Below are 16,812 nucleotides of genomic sequence, written 5' to 3'. Positions count from 1 at the left end.
CCATGTGTTTATACACTTTTGTGATTTTCTTTTGTCACTGATTTTTAATTTCATCATGCTATGACCTGATCATATGCATGGGATAATTTCAATTTCTTTCCATTTACTTAAGCATGCTCTATGAGCTAATATGTAATCTATTTTGGAGATACTCCCATGTGCTGCTGTTATGGATTAAGAACTAGTGGTCCACTTAACACCAGCTGGATTACATCAGCATGGCATTGAGCAAAGATGCTCCACTTGAGGATAGTTGCCAGGATAAATAGGTGGAGAAGAAGGGAGGTGTTAAGGTGTTAAGGCATTATTGCATCGAGGTATTGTGGGTTCTCCTACGAGCTGCTGTTTGAGCTGTTGGTTCTGCTGGAGAAGCGTTCGTCCTCACATCAAGCATTGCTTCCTGGCTCCAAAGAGGAAGACGTGTGCCACTTGATCTCCAGGATGAACTTGTCACACTGGCTTCTTGGCACGTACTGGACTGTGCTTGTCGTGGGAGGAGCTTGGGACCTCCGTGTCGCTGAGGATGATTGTGGTGCCTTCAGGACAGCCCTGGTCTTTATTGTGAATCTGACTTCTCAGCTCCAGCATAGAACCCTCATCCCACCAGCACAGCTCCTTCACCCCACTGGCATGGACTTTCTGGTTTCCGCCACTGACCTTTGGGCCTTCCTGGCATGGATCCATAAAAGAGACTGGCGTGAGTCCTTCTTGTGGGCTCTGGACCTCCATTTATACTCGTGAGAGGCATTGTCATGAGCTCTGGGTTTTTATCTGGACTCATGTGGGACATTGCTATGGGATTTACGCTCTTAACTAAATAACCTGCCTTTGGTGTTGCAGATAGATTTCCTGCAGTTTTTGGTGTTAATTCCTGGTGACCATTATAAAAATAATATTATAAACTCCATGTCCTGATTCTAATTGTTCTCTGTACAACCCCTGACTACAACAGGTGCCAAGAAGAATGTGTGTTCTGTGGTGGAGTGGAACACTGTAGTTATCTACTGAGTCCATTTGTTCAAAAGTGTGGGTCAGCTGTGTTATTGTTGATTTTTTTGTTGTCTACTTAATTTGTCTAATTTATAACTGGAGTATTGAGGTCCTTTACTACTATTGTATTAGTGCTTATCTGATATTTCATATCTATTAGTGCTTGTTCTATATATTTGGGGATGTACTGATATTTTGTGCATATATATTTATAATTATTAAGTCTTCCTCTTGTATTATTCCCTTAACAAGTATATAGTAATCTTACTTGTCTCTTCTGATCAGTCTTGAATAGAAATTCACTTTGTCTGCCAACAGAATAACTACCCCTGGTTTTGTTTTTTTTCTGGGTCCTGTCACCTGGAGTATTGTTTTCCATCCATTGACTTTCAATCTATAAACTGTTTTTTGAATTAAATGTGTTTCTTGTGTACAGCATATTGTTGGATCTTGTTTCTTGATCCATTCTGCCAATCTGTTTCTTTTTGTTGGTGAATTGGAACCTTTCACATTGATGGTTATAACTGCTACAAAGTGACTTATCCTTGTCATATTCTTTTTGTTTTGTTGATTCTCTTTGTTTCCATTCTGTTTACTTGCTTGTCATGCTTGGTAGATTCATTCTATTGGGATTCTTAGAATTGCTGTCTTCATTGTCTTTTTTCTAGAAAACCCTTCACAACTTTTTGGAGTGCTGGTTTGGTGGTCATGAATTCTTCAAATGTTCTTTGTTATGGAATTCTCTTATTTCTCCATCAATTCTCAGTTGTGAGGAATATACCAATCTGGATTGAAGGTTGCTTTCTTCTAGGGATTAAAATATTTCACTCCAAGCTTTCTTTGACTTGAAGGGTTGTGTTGAGAAATCTGCTGTTATTCTGATGGACTTTTCTTAATAGGTAGTTTGTTTCTTTTCTCTACTAGCTTTTAATATTCCGTTCTTGTGTTGGATTTCTGGAATCTTGCCTATTACATGCCTTGATGTATTTTTTTTCTGACAATGATCATGTGGAGTTCTGTATGCCTCATTTATTTGTATCTCAATTTTTTTTCCATGCGTGTAAAGTTTTTTTGCTATTATTTCTGCAAATAGATTTTTTATGCCATTTGGGCTACCTTCTGATGATTGATTCCAATTAATTTTTGTCTTCTTTGCTTCATCCAGAAGCTTTTGGATTCATTTTTTTTTGTGTGTGTGTATTCACATACTCTTTTTAAGAGACCTTTCAGTTGATGATTGCCAACAACAACCCTGTCTTCTAGGACTGATTTTCTAGCTTCACACTTGTTGACTCTATTGCATATACTTTGAGCAGAATTTTTAATCTCCTGGACTTATTAATCTGTTTTATGGAACCTAGTTCTTTCCTGTGTTGGGCATTCATGGTTTCTGTGTCTTTCATGTGCTTCTCTATTTTTTGTTTGTGTCTACTTTAGATTCACTAATCATTTGCTTCATTGTGGTTGTCATTTAATTATCTGTGTTTTGTTTTTGTTAAGAGATTTACTGACCTGTTTTCTTACTTCTGCTGCCACTACTTCATATAATTTAGCTGGAGGGTTTTTTTTATTTTTCCACCTTGATGCCCCTTGATTTGCCTTGGGTGAGTTCAGAGTTACAGATTTTGTCTTGTTTCAACATTTTCTCATTTATTTCCTTCCTTCCTTCCTTCCTTTTCTTTGGTTTGTTTTTGTGTTGAGGCTTATAAATTGCTTATAGTAGGTAGTTTTATTACTAATATCAAGACCTCTTTAGTAAATGACTACTTTTTAGGACTGTCTTTTCAGCATAACTGACTTGGCTTTTGATTCTGTCCCAAGATCCTGTCTTTTCAATTTATTATGGATGAGAGGTTGCTGCCTATTTGGCTGAACACCTTACTCTTTAGCAATGGACTGTAGTATTATTTATGATTCCCAGATAATCTAGATATTGAAATACAATGAAGATCAATTGATCACAACAACTACATCAACTTGGCTAAAGTAGTACAATCAGTAATAACATTGGCGTCAAGACTATAAACTGTTGGCACCAATAGACTAGAAAATGACACACTGATAGCTTTTAATTTGTCACCTTTAACCAGAGGCACAAGATTTATAGTTATATAACAAGATCTAAGAAAAATCAGAAAATTATATGCAGTAAGTATCTAATCCTAAGAGGAGAAAATTTTAAAAGGATAAGAGTAAAAACTAGATAAATAAAAGAAAAACAAGATTAGAAGTAAGGTTAAAGAGCAAAGAAGGATTACCTAAGCCTGGGAAACTGATTAAGAAGATAAGAGAAAAAGAAAAGAAAAAAAAAAAAACACAAGAACAAGATGAAACTAAAACAAAACTAAACTAAATACAATGTTCACAGTCATGAAAAAACAGAATCAAACAATCAAAAACAAGAACAAACAAAACAAAGGAAAAAAGAAGAAATTTCTCTTATTTCAAGCTTGTGGTTGTCTTGGCTTCTACAGTTTTGTGGTAGTATGCTATTCAGGGCATGTCTCTGCTGTCACTGATAGTCCAAAGAGGCAGTCAGAGTCTGAATCTGTGCTGGATGGTCCCAACAAGCCCACAGTAAGAGTAGGGCAGGTGCTAGGTAATTCTAGGAAGCCTGCAGTAGGATTAGAATGAAGTGTTGATTTCAGTGCTTTCAACTCCATGCAAGTTCAGGCTGATTCTGGCCTCTGATTGTGGGATTGGGGCCTGAGTTGTTAAGCATACAACACTCTGGGTGTCTTTTGCCAGCCTGAGCTTGTCTCCCTGACCTTGGACATCTCTCTCAATTGTCCCTCACCCAGTTGCTGTAGGATTTTAACACTGGGAGTTCTGAGATAAAGCCAATTCTTGGCTGCTCTGAGTTTAAAATGGCATTTGACCAAACACCTTCTCCAGGGACACGGCAGTCGCTTGGACTGGAGTCACTCACTAGCTGTCTAGTGCATAACATCCACTGCTCTGATCCACTGGTGCATTTCTCCCTGGAGTCCTTGGAAGCCACCTGCCCTCGGTGTGTCTGTGTAGATTTGATCCATCTCTCTCACACCACAACTGGGAACTGGGAAGAATGTGCAGATTGTTCTCCCCTTCCTCTGCATTGATGTTTATCTCTTCATTTTCTCTGTTTACTTCAATTTCCCTTTTACATCCTTCCTGGTGATGTAGGAGAATAAAACTTCTAACCTACTACATGTCTGGTACGAGTTTGTGTTCTAAAATCAAAGAATGAATTTTAGGAACAATGGAGGTTAAGAGTAGAAATATTTATTGAGAGAAAAAAGCTTCTGTCTGAGAGAGAGACAGAAAGGGTCCTGAGCAGGTTGCCAAAGATTCTGTATTTTCTCAGGAGTTTTATAGAGTAAAATCATGAGGTGAGGTGGGTCTAAAATTGTGAAAAACTGGAAACTCGAAAGGTAGACAGGCATGAGGTGGTACAGAGCTATGTTTAGCCAGTAAGATTAATTGTTCAGGTAAAGTTGAGCAAATCAGGGACAAATGGGGAAGTGAGTCACATTAGTGACTCTTCCTCTAGGGAGTTGGGATAGTGGTCCTTGGCTTCTCAAGGTGATCCAGATTTAATCCCGAAGGATTGTACTTAAGGGTGTGGCTGCATTTGTTTTACCTTCTGTCCTGAGATCTGGCGGGAAGCAGGAGGTGTGTCTCTCCTCCAAGGTCATCAGACTTCCAGACCTCTGTGCTGGCTTCTTCCAGGACCTACCTCTGTCTGATTGCCTATAATATTTCTAAATAGCTCAGCTACCTGTAACACTAGTACCCAGCAATCCAGTTTCTTCCTTCTGTTCTTCCTCAAGTTAGTACTTCCAGTGTCCGAATTCTGTATCTTGAAGCCGTTGGCTTTTTGCTGCATAGCACTCTGGCATCTTCCTCCAGAGTCTTTCATCTAAGCCTGAGTAAGATTCTTTAAGAAGAGTGATTGTGGAGCATCCATACAATGGGATAATATATTTCAGTTAAAAGCAAGCAACTACTGAAAGATGCAACAAACTTGGATGGACCTCAAGAGTTTTACTGAGCGAAAAAGCCACTCTCAAAAGGTCATCCACTGTGTAATTCCATTTAAATAATACTCTTAAAATAACATGATTATAATAAAATAGAAGGGAATTGTGATTGCTTGGGAGTGGGGTTTATGGAGTAAAGGACTGGAAATAATGACTACAAAGAGGTAGGATAAGGACATTTCTTGTAATAAAATAGTTCTGCATTTTGAATACTGTGCTGGCTATACGAGTCTACACATATGTAATAACAATTGACTGGAGTCACTGTTGCTGTAGTGACAGAATCTGCTGCTGCGTTCCACTGGTTTATTCCACTAACATTGTAGCAATAGTAGTCTTCTGTTTTTGGTATTATACTCTAGTCATATCAGAGGTAAGCAATGGAGAGACCAGATGAAGGGTACCTAGAATCTCTTTGTATTATCTTTGCAACTTTCTGTGAATTTCTAATTTCATCCAAATAAGCTACTTACCATTTTTTAAAAAAAGGAATGAACTCTTTATAAACACAGAAACATATAAGCAAATAATTATACTTGATGGAAGGAGCCAGTCAGAAAAGAATATGAAAGAGAAATAAATTGAATCACATCAAAAGTAAAAACTTTGTCCTGTAAATAATACTGTAAAGAAAGTAAAGATAACCTATATGATGTGAAAAAGTATTTGCACAACATTATATCTGAAAAGGATTTGTATCGAGACATGTGAATAGCTCTTAAAACTCAGTAATAAAAAGACAACTCATCTGAATGATGGACAAACACTTGGATGCATATTTCTTCCAGGAAGATATACAAACTAAACATGGGGAAAGGATGCTCTATGTTTTAGCCATCATAGAAATGCAAACCCAAACTTTGATGAGATAGCAAGTCACACTCATTAGGATTATGACAGTCAAAATGTGCTAAGGATGTGGAGCCATGGAAACCCTTATATACTGTTGATAACATAAAAAGCTGTGGCTATTGTGGACACCAGTTTGGCAGTGTTTCATCATGTTAAAGCAGTTGCTACATGACATAGCTGTTACTTTCATAGTTACATGTATCCAAAAGAATATGAAATACATTCACACAAAAACTTTTACTTGAATGTTTATTGTAGCGTTATTCACAATAGCCAAAAAGAAAACAAAAAATCCAAAACTCATCAACTGACAAGTAGATAAATGAAGCATGGGCTATCCATACAACAGAGTATTATTTAGTGATAAAAAGGAATGTTGCACTGATACATGCTGCAGTGTGAAAGAAGCTAATCACAGAAGAGCACATGTTACATGATTTTTATTTATATGAGATGCCAGAATATGTAAATCTAACAAGACAGAAAGGAGATTAGCAGTTGCCTGGGGATAAGGATTGGGAGATGCAGCAGAATGACTGAAAATGTATATAGGATTGAGGCCGAATATTAGAATTTGGCAGGCTGACCGGGAAAGTAAGCATTAACTGTTAATTACAAAATTCCAGGACACGTACACAGAGCAGTTCCCAAAGCCCTGGAATGTGGACTTCTCTTGTAAACATGAGCAGTTTTAGATAGGATGGCCTAGACCCGACTCCATCCTGAAGAGTGAGGGCTGTGTGCTACTCTGTTCTTTCACAGTAATCTACTCTTAGGCTATAGAGTATGCTTCTTTTCCTACTTTTACTTATTCAAACTAGATTTGTAGGGCACATTTCTTTTCCTATGTTTAATAAATGTAAAACCTTGCTACCTTTTGTGCTTCTCTTGATCAGTTCTCTGTAGGACAGAAAGAACCTAGAAACTGCCTGTAAAAAGGAGATTCCAGCACTCCAAAATCCATTAACAGAATTTCTTATGAGGCAAAGAGATGAAAATATTTTAACCTTGGATTACAGTAATGGTTGTAAAAGTTTGTGACTATACTAAAAAAATTGAATTTTATACTTTAAATGGGTGCATTTTGTGGTGTATGAATTATATCTTAAAGCTGCGAAAAAGAGCACATATCTCTAATCCCAGTGCTCTGGAAGGCTAAGACAGGAGGATCATAAATTTGAGCCCAGACTGTGTAAATATCAGCTTAGCAAGACCCTGTCTCAAAACAAAAATTAAAAAATAAAAATGAAAATGGAGCTCGGTTCATAGAGTTTGGGATGAATTCCCAATATTGCCAAGAAAAGATAATAATATACTATATACTATGGCTTCCACATAATCAAAGCTCTGGAAAATGCAGGCTAATTTGTACATAGTGTCAGAAAACAGACCTGTGGTTGCTTGGGGGTGGTGGGAGGAGGGTTGGAGGAGAAGGAAAGAGAAATTACCAAAGACATGGCAACACTTGTAGGATAGTGCATGAATTCACTGTCTTGATTGTGGTGATGGCTTTATGGGAGACAAAGTTGATCAAATTATGTAAAGCATGAGTAGTTTGTATATAAAATGTCACTCATTTTAAGAAAGCAAAAGCATTCACAACTTTAATAAACAATCCTGGGGCTTACAATGGCAAGGAAAAAAATGTCTCCAGCCTTCAAGCAGCATTGCATAGTCTGTTGGAACAGGCCAAGAAAGAAGTGCAGTGGTGTACTATGAGCTTTGTAGAAAAGTGCCTGATAAGTCACAGTCACCAGCTTGGTGATAGATGGAGAGTAAAGGGTGTTGGGACAGCTTCCTGGAAACAGTGGCTCTTGAACTCAGCACTTAAGGGCAAATGGATGCATTCTGTGGTGTATAAATTCTGTCTTAGTAAAGCTTCCAAAAACAGCCAAGCAGGATGGTACACACCTTAGGCATACATGACACCCTACTGGAAGTTAGAGACAGAAGATAGAGTTTGTGATGATAGAATAGTCCTCTTTCCTGACATTGACCTAGGAGAAACAGTAGTGACACTGTGAGTAGTTGTTACATCTCTGAGCTCAGAAGGTGCCTCATTTTATTCTCACTGTGTCAAAGGCATTCTTTTTCCCCAGGAACCATACTGTTGTATTAACAGTAAGTGCAAAACAAGGATTTGACAATAAGTGCAAAACAAGGTTATAACAACCTTCGTTGCCTTCTGCAAGCTTGCTATTATTTAATTATCATGCTTGTGTATTCGAGGTCTGTCCTTCCTGCTGCATTGTTCTGTGAGTTCCACAACTGAGTGTCCTGTTGACTAGCCTGTCCTCTGTAGGTAGCATTTGCTTAGCACATAGCAGAGCTTGATAACGTTCATTTGCTAATAGGTTTGGATTTGTACTGGTGTGAAGTGCATAGGCATATATTTGATGGCTGACCTCAGGCATGGCTCTAATTGTTTTGTAAGAAGTAGAAAGTAAAACAGTACAGCTGCCAGCACCCTTCCCTAACATACATCAGTGTCTGAGCTCTGGCCTAGTTGGGCCAGCTTTCATCCATCCCAGCCCCACCTCCCATATTCAAGCTCATGGCCTGTTGTTAGAGACTCTTCTGGGTCCACTGCCCAAAAGCTCTTGATATAAAGTTCTCCTGAGAAGACAGTCTGTACCAGAAGGGGCAACTCTGACCACTGGCCTGCTCTGATCAAGTTGAGCATTCTGGGATCCTGGCTTCGGGACCACTCATATATTGTTTCTTCTCCTGCTCTTCCTCCTCACCTCTAGCACTTCTGTATGCCACCATCTTTGGGAATGTGACAACCATTTTCCAACAGATGTACGCCAACACCAACAGGTACCATGAGATGCTCAACAGCGTTCGGGACTTTCTAAAGCTCTACCAGGTACCCAAAGGCCTGAGTGAGCGAGTCATGGACTACATTGTGTCCACTTGGTCTATGTCCAGAGGCATCGACACTGAGAAGGTAAGGAGTGCAAGGAGCTTGGATAAATCACTTGTCTCTCCGCTTTCCTTAAGCTGGGACTGAGGCTCTTAGACTCTGCTGGGCTCAGAACTCATGGGGGTAGTTTTATATTCCCAATCCCTTCCTCCAGAGGTTTTAATTGCTTTCCAGATTGGCCTTACACAAAGACCAGTAATTAGGAGCCTATTATTTGAGAAATTGGAAAAAGCAAAAGTGTCTCCTGGAGAAGAAGGGACTTGGAAATCTAAATGTCTAGGACAGAATTTCCCAGACCTGGACAATGATAAGAATCAGGGGGTGACAGAGGTGATTGGTTATTACTAATTTTTCCCTTTGCTCCAGATCCAAGATGGCACAACATGTCTGATCTTGTCTTTATTCAGTTTTTTCACATTTTGTTCATTGTGGGGTTTTGCATGCCCTTTGATTTAAAAAAATATGTTGTATGATATGCTTTATCATGATACCGAGTTTCTCTGTCATCCCCTTATACTGTGTTCTCAAGGCTCTTGCCTCAGTGATCTCCCCCAGGATTCAGTTCTGGTAATAGTCCCAGCCATCATCCCAGATCTCTGACAGGAGGAATGAGGAAGGTAATGGGCAGGGACTCTAGCCATGTTCAGGTGGTCTCACTCATCAAACAGCAGCAGAGGAAGGGTTGTGTGTTAGTCAGCAATTGTCTTAGATCTGTAGGCATCCTTGTTTCCACTTGTAAGTGAAGAACATGATAAATTCCTCCTGTTCTCTAACACTTGTATTATTTCGGATGCATTTCAATAAACTGCAGAACATTTGTGATTCTAGGAAGAATGGAAATACAGTGGACTTTGTATTATTTATGAATTATCTTCTATATATACTTTCTAAAAGTTAAATTTTAAGCCCAACTTTTTCTGTACTTCTTGTTTTTTCCAAACCTGCTTTATTACTAATCTGTAAATACTTATGGCATACTGAATCCTTTCACTTTTAGAATTAGGAAAAGAGAAAGGTAACACTTGTACAAGGCACATTCACATCCATACTCAGCAGTCTGGTGTCAGTTCTACATATTCCTGTTTTCCTTTTTTAGAATGGGGCGTTGAGAGTTACCTGCTTACAAAGAAATATTGAGCTGCATTTAACTGATCCTCAACTTTGAAGAAACATTGCTTTGTTGTTGTTGGCTCTCAGCTGTGATAACCATGACACATCTCCACAGCATCAGCTGCCATTTCTTGAGCATGCGTGAAGAATATTGTGCTTTTCTTAGGGTTCCCCTATGGCTGTCCTTTGTTAGGGCTTCACAACAGTATGAGAGGGAGTTGCTGCCATCTTTCCTGAAGGGATGAGGAAAAGAGTGAAATTCATGTCACTAACTGCCCTGGTCATAGAGTAAAGAATGACAAAGCCAAGATTTGAATTCTGTTTTTATGTAACTTCAAAATTTGTGCCCCACCCCACCACCTTTTAAGAGATTTAAAAGCTGTGCTGGAGGAAGAAAGCCCAGCCAAATGAAAACAGCAGGGAATCGCTGGGCTGCACTGGCTCTGGCTTTGCTTGCTACCTGCCCTGGCTGTGCCTATTGTTTCTGCTGTGCTCTCTCATCAGTGGCTGTAGGTTCTTTGAATTCCTAGCAGCTGCTGGAGTGGAAAGGAACTTTGATCCTTGCCCTGGAGCTCCTTTTCCCAGGCACTGAGATGCTTTCATAAATCTGGTTGCCTGGAAAGAATCCTTTCTCTGTCCTCACTGTAACGCTGGCTGGGCACCTGCCATGGGAAACAGCATAGTCAGCATTTGTCCTCCCACCCTTTCCTGCCTCCCACAAGGCATTGGGATTTCCCCCAGTTCCTGGTCCAAATGAAAGAGAGAATCATCAAAGATACAACTGTAGTAACTCCCTACAGAGCTCTCCCTAGCCAGGATTGCTGCTTCTCTCAGCAGGGACCATGGCAGACAGCTGCTGGAGAGAGAACCAGTCTTGAAGCCCCATGTCTCTCCCTGGTGTCCACTTCTCTCCATTTTAAGTCATAGTGGTCAGTGATGCCCAAGGAAGCCAGAGAGTGGGTGTGGTAGTACAAAGAAACCAGAGTGGGCTCTATTGATTTTACCAGTAATCAGCTAGTAACGTTGACCACTCACCTGTCTCTCTGCACCTAAGATTTCAAGTCTGCAGCACATGCAAACTGGATGAACTTCAAGACCAGATGACCTTTTCTAAAGTCCCCTTGGCTATAAAGCTCCCCTTGGGTCATCTCTTGCTGCTGCTGCTGCTGCTATCACAGCATCAAAGATTGGAAGTTACAGACACTACACTCACTTATGCCGAGAATTGTGCCAGGCTTTCTATGCAATAGCTCGTGAAATCCTACACATGGGTTCAAAAAGTGAAAACTTGACTAAGTACAATATTGCTGCAAGTTCACATCTCCAGAGAATGCTAAGGTCAGAAGTAAATGCAGATCTGCCTCATCCTAATGCTAATCTTTTAAACATGATTGTGTCCTGCACAACCAAAAGAGGCTCTAAGTCCATAGCAACATATCCCACTGGCCTGTATGGAGGCCCTTGGGAGTACAAAGATGGTGTCTCTTCAGGGTTAAACAGTAGGGAAGGTAGCGCCAGGAACTTAGAATCAAGACCCCCTGCTCTGAGAGAGGAGCTAAGGGTGCTTCGGTAGACCAGAAAGACAAAAATGCTTAGTGGCTGCAAAGTTTGTGATTCTTCCACTACAGAGTCCCTCACCTTCATGTTATGCTCTATGTGGGCTCTGGGATCAGTGCCTTTAAATAAAACATTGCTCCACACCAAACCCTCAGTCACTAGCAGCCTCTGCCAGCAAAACCCAACTCGGGGAAACCAAATATTTAAAAGTGAAATCACCTGGAGAATAAATGTTGGTCCTGAACATCAGACACAGTTTTGACATGACACACATGTTCCCCAGTCCTTGCAGATCTGCTTAAAGAAAACACAATTAAATCTGCACTTTTGCAGAAGTGTTGTTTGAGTCTTAAGGAGGAAGGTGCTCAGCAAGCATTCTGCCCAAGCCTCAGAATTCTGCATTTCTCTTTGCCTTAGGCAACCAGCCACCCCATGCTCGCTTCCTCATCCTGCAACTCCACAATAAGATGCAGAAGTACAGGAGGAGGGGTCCAGTATTTACTGAGCCTGCTTCTGTGACCAGGCATCGTCCTGGGCAGTGCACTGGTAGACACAATTCCATTTAACCTTCATGGGTTCATATTAGCACTCTTTATTTTACAGGAAAATAACTGAACTATGTAGCAGCGAAGTCTGTGCCACAGAAGGAAGCTGAGGTTTTAATTTTTGGCCTCGGTCCACTGCTCTGCCTCCACACATAGGAGGATGGGGCATCTGAGATGAGGGGATGGCTATTAAGCTAGTAAAGACAAGGTGAGATTTGAACTGGGAGAGGCTAGTGGGTTCCAGGATCCAGGATGAGCTCAAGGTAGGGCAAATGGCTGTGCCAAAGGACAAAGGCAGCATAGAGAAGTACCCAGCAGGGAGGTGCTCCCCAAATACCTTTGATTTTAGGCTTCCTACTTTGTTCACAGACCAGGGTGGGAGAAATGATTACTTTAGAAATACTCCTGCGTTCTCCATAAAAAGTCCACTTGTTCACTTTAAATGTATCCTTTTGTTTTATTTAATGCTTGCTATATACACAACCATGTACTTTTCTTACAAAAATTTTAGTCCAAGGAAAAATCCCTCCCACTAGAAAAGGTGGAGGATTTTTCATTTCTTCAGAAAACAAAACCCCCATGCTCTACAGTTCCCACTTTGCTTTCAAAACATGCAGGTTGAACTAGAAGCTCATTTGTTTTGTGCAACTGCCTATCACAGGAGTTGTTAAGATATAAAGGACCTAAAGTAAAGGGAAAAAACTTTCTAATTTTGTGCTACATTCTGGCTGCGCAACTTTGGACGAGTTATATACCTTCCCTAGGCTTCAGTTTCCTAATCTATAACTGGAATAAATCTGCTACTTACATCATACGATTTAGGCAAACGATGAAATTGGTTCATTCACATTGCATTTTAAAATATAAAAATCACAGCCTTCCTTGACTTTATCTTTCTTTCTATACTGTCCTTACTACTGACCACTAAATTTATTTCTTTTACTTACTATTGATCTGCTTTTACTAGATGATGTTTCACAGGGCAGGAATGTTTGTCTGTTTCTGTTTTTCACCATTGTATCCACAGAGCCTAGTGTGATACTGGTGTGCTGTAAGATATTCAGTAGTAGGCATTCAATGAATGGCTGAGTTTAAAGTGCTGAGCAAAGTAGACACACAGTGAATATTACTTTATGTGCCCCATTCAATGCACTTGCATCAGTCCATCAGCTCCCTTCAATTCATAATGCATTCTGTAGTCTAATGTTATAACTACTCTGCTATAGAACAGTATAATGTATCTTTATTTGTAATTGTAATTTTGTACTTGCTCACAACCAATTTGCTATATATTTTAGAATATCCAGAAGAAAGTATTTTTGAGTGTTCCTAGCACAAAGAAATGATAAAGTTTTGAAGGGGTGGATATGCTGATGGTCCCAATTTGATTATCTGTATGTAGAATGCATAAATTAAAATATCATACTGTTCCCTCCAGTAATACAGTTGTTACATGTCAATGTAAATGGTTTTATTGATTTGCTTATTTATTTATATCATCTAAAGTTGACCATTTCTTATTAGGTCCACCACTAGCACCTAAAAGGACCCCTCACCTATCCCCTGGGTACTGCAAAGTGAGATCCCTGACTCTGTTCTTACCCCCTTCAATCTAGGTTCTCTAACCCCACTCAATAGCCTACCTATAATATCCCCTTAAAGTATAAATAAGCTTATTTGCCTGCTTAAAAATCCTTCAGTGTTTCCCTAACATGGAAGAAAATCAAAAGCTGAAAAGTTCCTTTGAAAAGCATCCTGACTTGTTTGGAATTTTCCCAGGACCTCATCTCCTCTTGCTTCTTCATCATTAATGCTGGCTGTGCTCAGGTCTGTCAGAGCCTTTATGTTTTCAGTCCTACTGGAATGTTCTTTCATGTGGCTCACTCTACCAGACTCCAGGTATCAGCTTAAATGTCACCTCCAGTAGCCTTCCCTGGAGCCCAATCTAAAGCAGTTCCTCTTAACCCTGATTCTCAGACCTGTGTCCTGAGTGTTTTACATGCTGCCTGTCTGTCCCCAGAGTGGCAGCTCTCTAGGAGAGTAACTGGCTTTCTGAGTGTTGCTTCTGCCCCCTGGAATTGTGAAAGATACAGGTTAGAGGCCAAAGGAAGGATTCTTACTCTCTTCTTGTGCTTGGTTAGGTTCTACAGATCTGTCCCAAGGACATGAGAGCTGACATCTGCGTGCACCTGAACCGCAAGGTGTTCAAGGAGCACCCAGCCTTCCGGCTGGCCAGTGATGGCTGCCTGCGGGCCCTGGCGATGGAGTTCCAGACTGTACATTGTGCCCCAGGGGATCTCATCTACCATGCAGGAGAGAGTGTCGACAGCCTCTGCTTCGTGGTCTCGGGCTCCCTGGAGGTAATCCAGGATGATGAGGTAGTGGCCATCCTAGGTAAGTGATGCCCTAATAAATGGATGCCTTCTGGTACCTAGAGTTGACTTAGTAACTAGTCATATTAATGTCACTGCTACCTTCAACTACATATTGCTCCACAGGAAAGGGCCAATTTTTGTCTCCACTCATCCACCCAAAAGATGAATATCTGAGTGCCTATTTTGCTCTAGTTGAAGTTTGAGACAGTTGGAATGTTTCAGTGATAAACATGGGTTTTGTCCTTCAGGGGAACCCAGACTAGAGGAGATAAACAAGTATTTGGATTGCAGCAAAAGGGACATTTACCCACCCATTCCGGTGGAAAGGCTTCAGGGAAAAAATGACCCTCAAGCTGAAATCCCAAAATTGAGAGCAAGTTACCATGGAGAAGAGAAGAAGGGAGAAGCATTTGAAGGGAGAACATTATATGTAAAAGCCTTGCAGAGGGAGACAGAGACATAGACATATCCATTTGGAAACTGCAAGTTACTCAGTGGGTTTGGAGCACAAAACCTGGTAAGAAATGAGGCTAGGGGAGGGAGCTGAGGTAAAAGCACATAAGACCATTACATTTTATTTGGGGCAGTAATGCAGATTTAAAAAAGCAGACAAGAGGCTTGATCGAATATTACTTTATGAAGAAGAGAGTAGTTACTGCTTAGAAATTGTTTGGGGATGGACAGGAAGACCAGGTTGGGACAATTTGATGATGGCCTGAACTAAAACTATGGTGGGAAGATAGAGAGAAACAGGTGGAATTGAGATATTTAAGAAGTAGAATCAACAGAACCTGGTGACAGATTTGCTGTGGGGGAGAAGGAGGAGTCAGCAAGGACTGTAGAATGTATTACTTGCGTAGCAGAGAAACTGGCACACTATCCACAGTTATGGGGAATGGAGGAGGAGAAGTAGGGACATTGGTATGCTGATATTCAGGTCACTGAACATCAGTGATTGTGGAGATATTCATCTGACCTGCTGAAGTAGCTGGAGAATGGCGCTTTTTTGAGGAGAGGGGCTCTCTGAGGTGATAAGCCATCATTGGAAGTATAACCATCATTTATGATCATCTACTCCATGCCAAGAATTTTCTGTAGAGATTCTCATTTAATCCTTGCAGAATCCTCTGAGATGGTTTTATTATCCCCATTTTGAAGATGTAATGGTTGTAGTTTAGAGAGCTTAAGGAAATCCCCTCATGACTGGTGAGGTTCATGGAGTCCCTCTGATTCCCAAACCTGTGCAGTGCCTCATTTTGCCATACTGTAGTCCTAATGATGATGAGTGCCGTACATTAGCCTTGGTGATGCCAGGTACTGCTAGATATTGTAGACGTGTGTTTTATCTTTGACATACAAGTTTTCAGGAAACTGAGGCAGGGAGAGATTAAGTTACATTACAGATACAATTAAGATATGAACCACACAGAGACAAAGGTGCTATATTTTTTAACCACACACTTTGTTCCCACTTGGCTTGGAGTACGTGCTATGCAACTTTCTTCTCACCTCCCTGGTCCCCAACCAGTTTGCCATATTGATTACATTTTGCTCATGTTAGTCCCAAGATGATTTGTATTCCTTCAGCATTTGCTGACACATGGTCAGAGAGGAACTGTAATAAAGGCTTGGTTGGGGTGGAAACCAAAGTGTTTGCTGACCTAAGTGCTCTGGGTTTCTTGACATCCAGGGAGCACTGCAGCCCAGTTCCTCTGCTCCTTTGCTCCTAATCACAGAGAAGTGGGATTTGACTGCATGTGAGGAACAGGGCTCAGGAAAATCATAAAGACAGCGCTGTAGTGTATCTGAAGGGAAAGGGTTACTCTTGCTTCTGCTCATTGGTGCCCTTGAAAAAGAGAGCTTTTATTTGATAACAGCTAAAGAATGTTTGCCCGGCTGAGACCAGTGAGTGATTCTTGAATTTGAATTTGAGTTCATCCTGTGGTGCAAGGCATCCATTTTTCCACTGATAATTCTCCACATGGTTTTCTCATGAGTCCAACCTGGGGACCAGCACATCTGCCTTTGTGTGTGTGTGTGTGTGTGTGTGTGTGTGTGTGTGTATACGAGGAATCAAACTCACGACTTTGTGCTTACCAGTCAAACACTTATGTCACCATCCCTGGCCCACATCTGCCTTTCAAGACCTGCCTTAAACATGTAACTATGAAGAACTGCTTTGGACCCTTAAGCATGGAGGTATAATGGCATGGAAGAGATGTAAAGACAACAAGTGACTCCTTCCTCCACCTCCTCGTTTCCTTCAGCCTATGTTCTTGTGGGGAAGTAACCGAGCTTTGACTCAGTATTGACTGACTTGGTCACTTGGCTGCTTCTCCAAGTTCAGATAGAGAGAAGCAGGTGGAATTGAGATATTTAAGAAGTAGAATCAACAGAACCTGGTGACAGATTTGCTGTGGGGGAGAAGGAGGAGT

The 16,812-nt window shown here is 40.7% G+C and overlaps 1 protein-coding gene across 3 annotated transcripts in view; it reads left to right on the top strand.

Moving 5' to 3' along the window:
• Positions 1–16,812, top strand: part of Kcnh1 (potassium voltage-gated channel subfamily H member 1) — a 411,372-nt gene that overhangs the window by 288,821 nt on the left and 105,739 nt on the right. For all 3 annotated transcript variants that reach the window (XM_003474337.5, XM_003474338.5, XM_063236821.1), the window contains 2 exons: positions 8,615–8,814; positions 14,144–14,396. In XM_003474337.5, the coding sequence (XP_003474385.1) occupies positions 8,615–8,814; positions 14,144–14,396 (453 nt within the window). The remainder of the gene's footprint in view (positions 1–8,614; positions 8,815–14,143; positions 14,397–16,812) is intronic.

This window comes from Cavia porcellus, unplaced genomic scaffold (assembly GCF_034190915.1).
Source record: "Cavia porcellus strain 051 isolate PalLab524CR breed Dunkin Hartley unplaced genomic scaffold, mCavPor4.1 scaffold_26, whole genome shotgun sequence".
Classification (NCBI taxonomy): Eukaryota; Metazoa; Chordata; class Mammalia; order Rodentia; family Caviidae; genus Cavia; species Cavia porcellus.
This window is presented reverse-complemented; position numbering and strand designations above follow the sequence as displayed.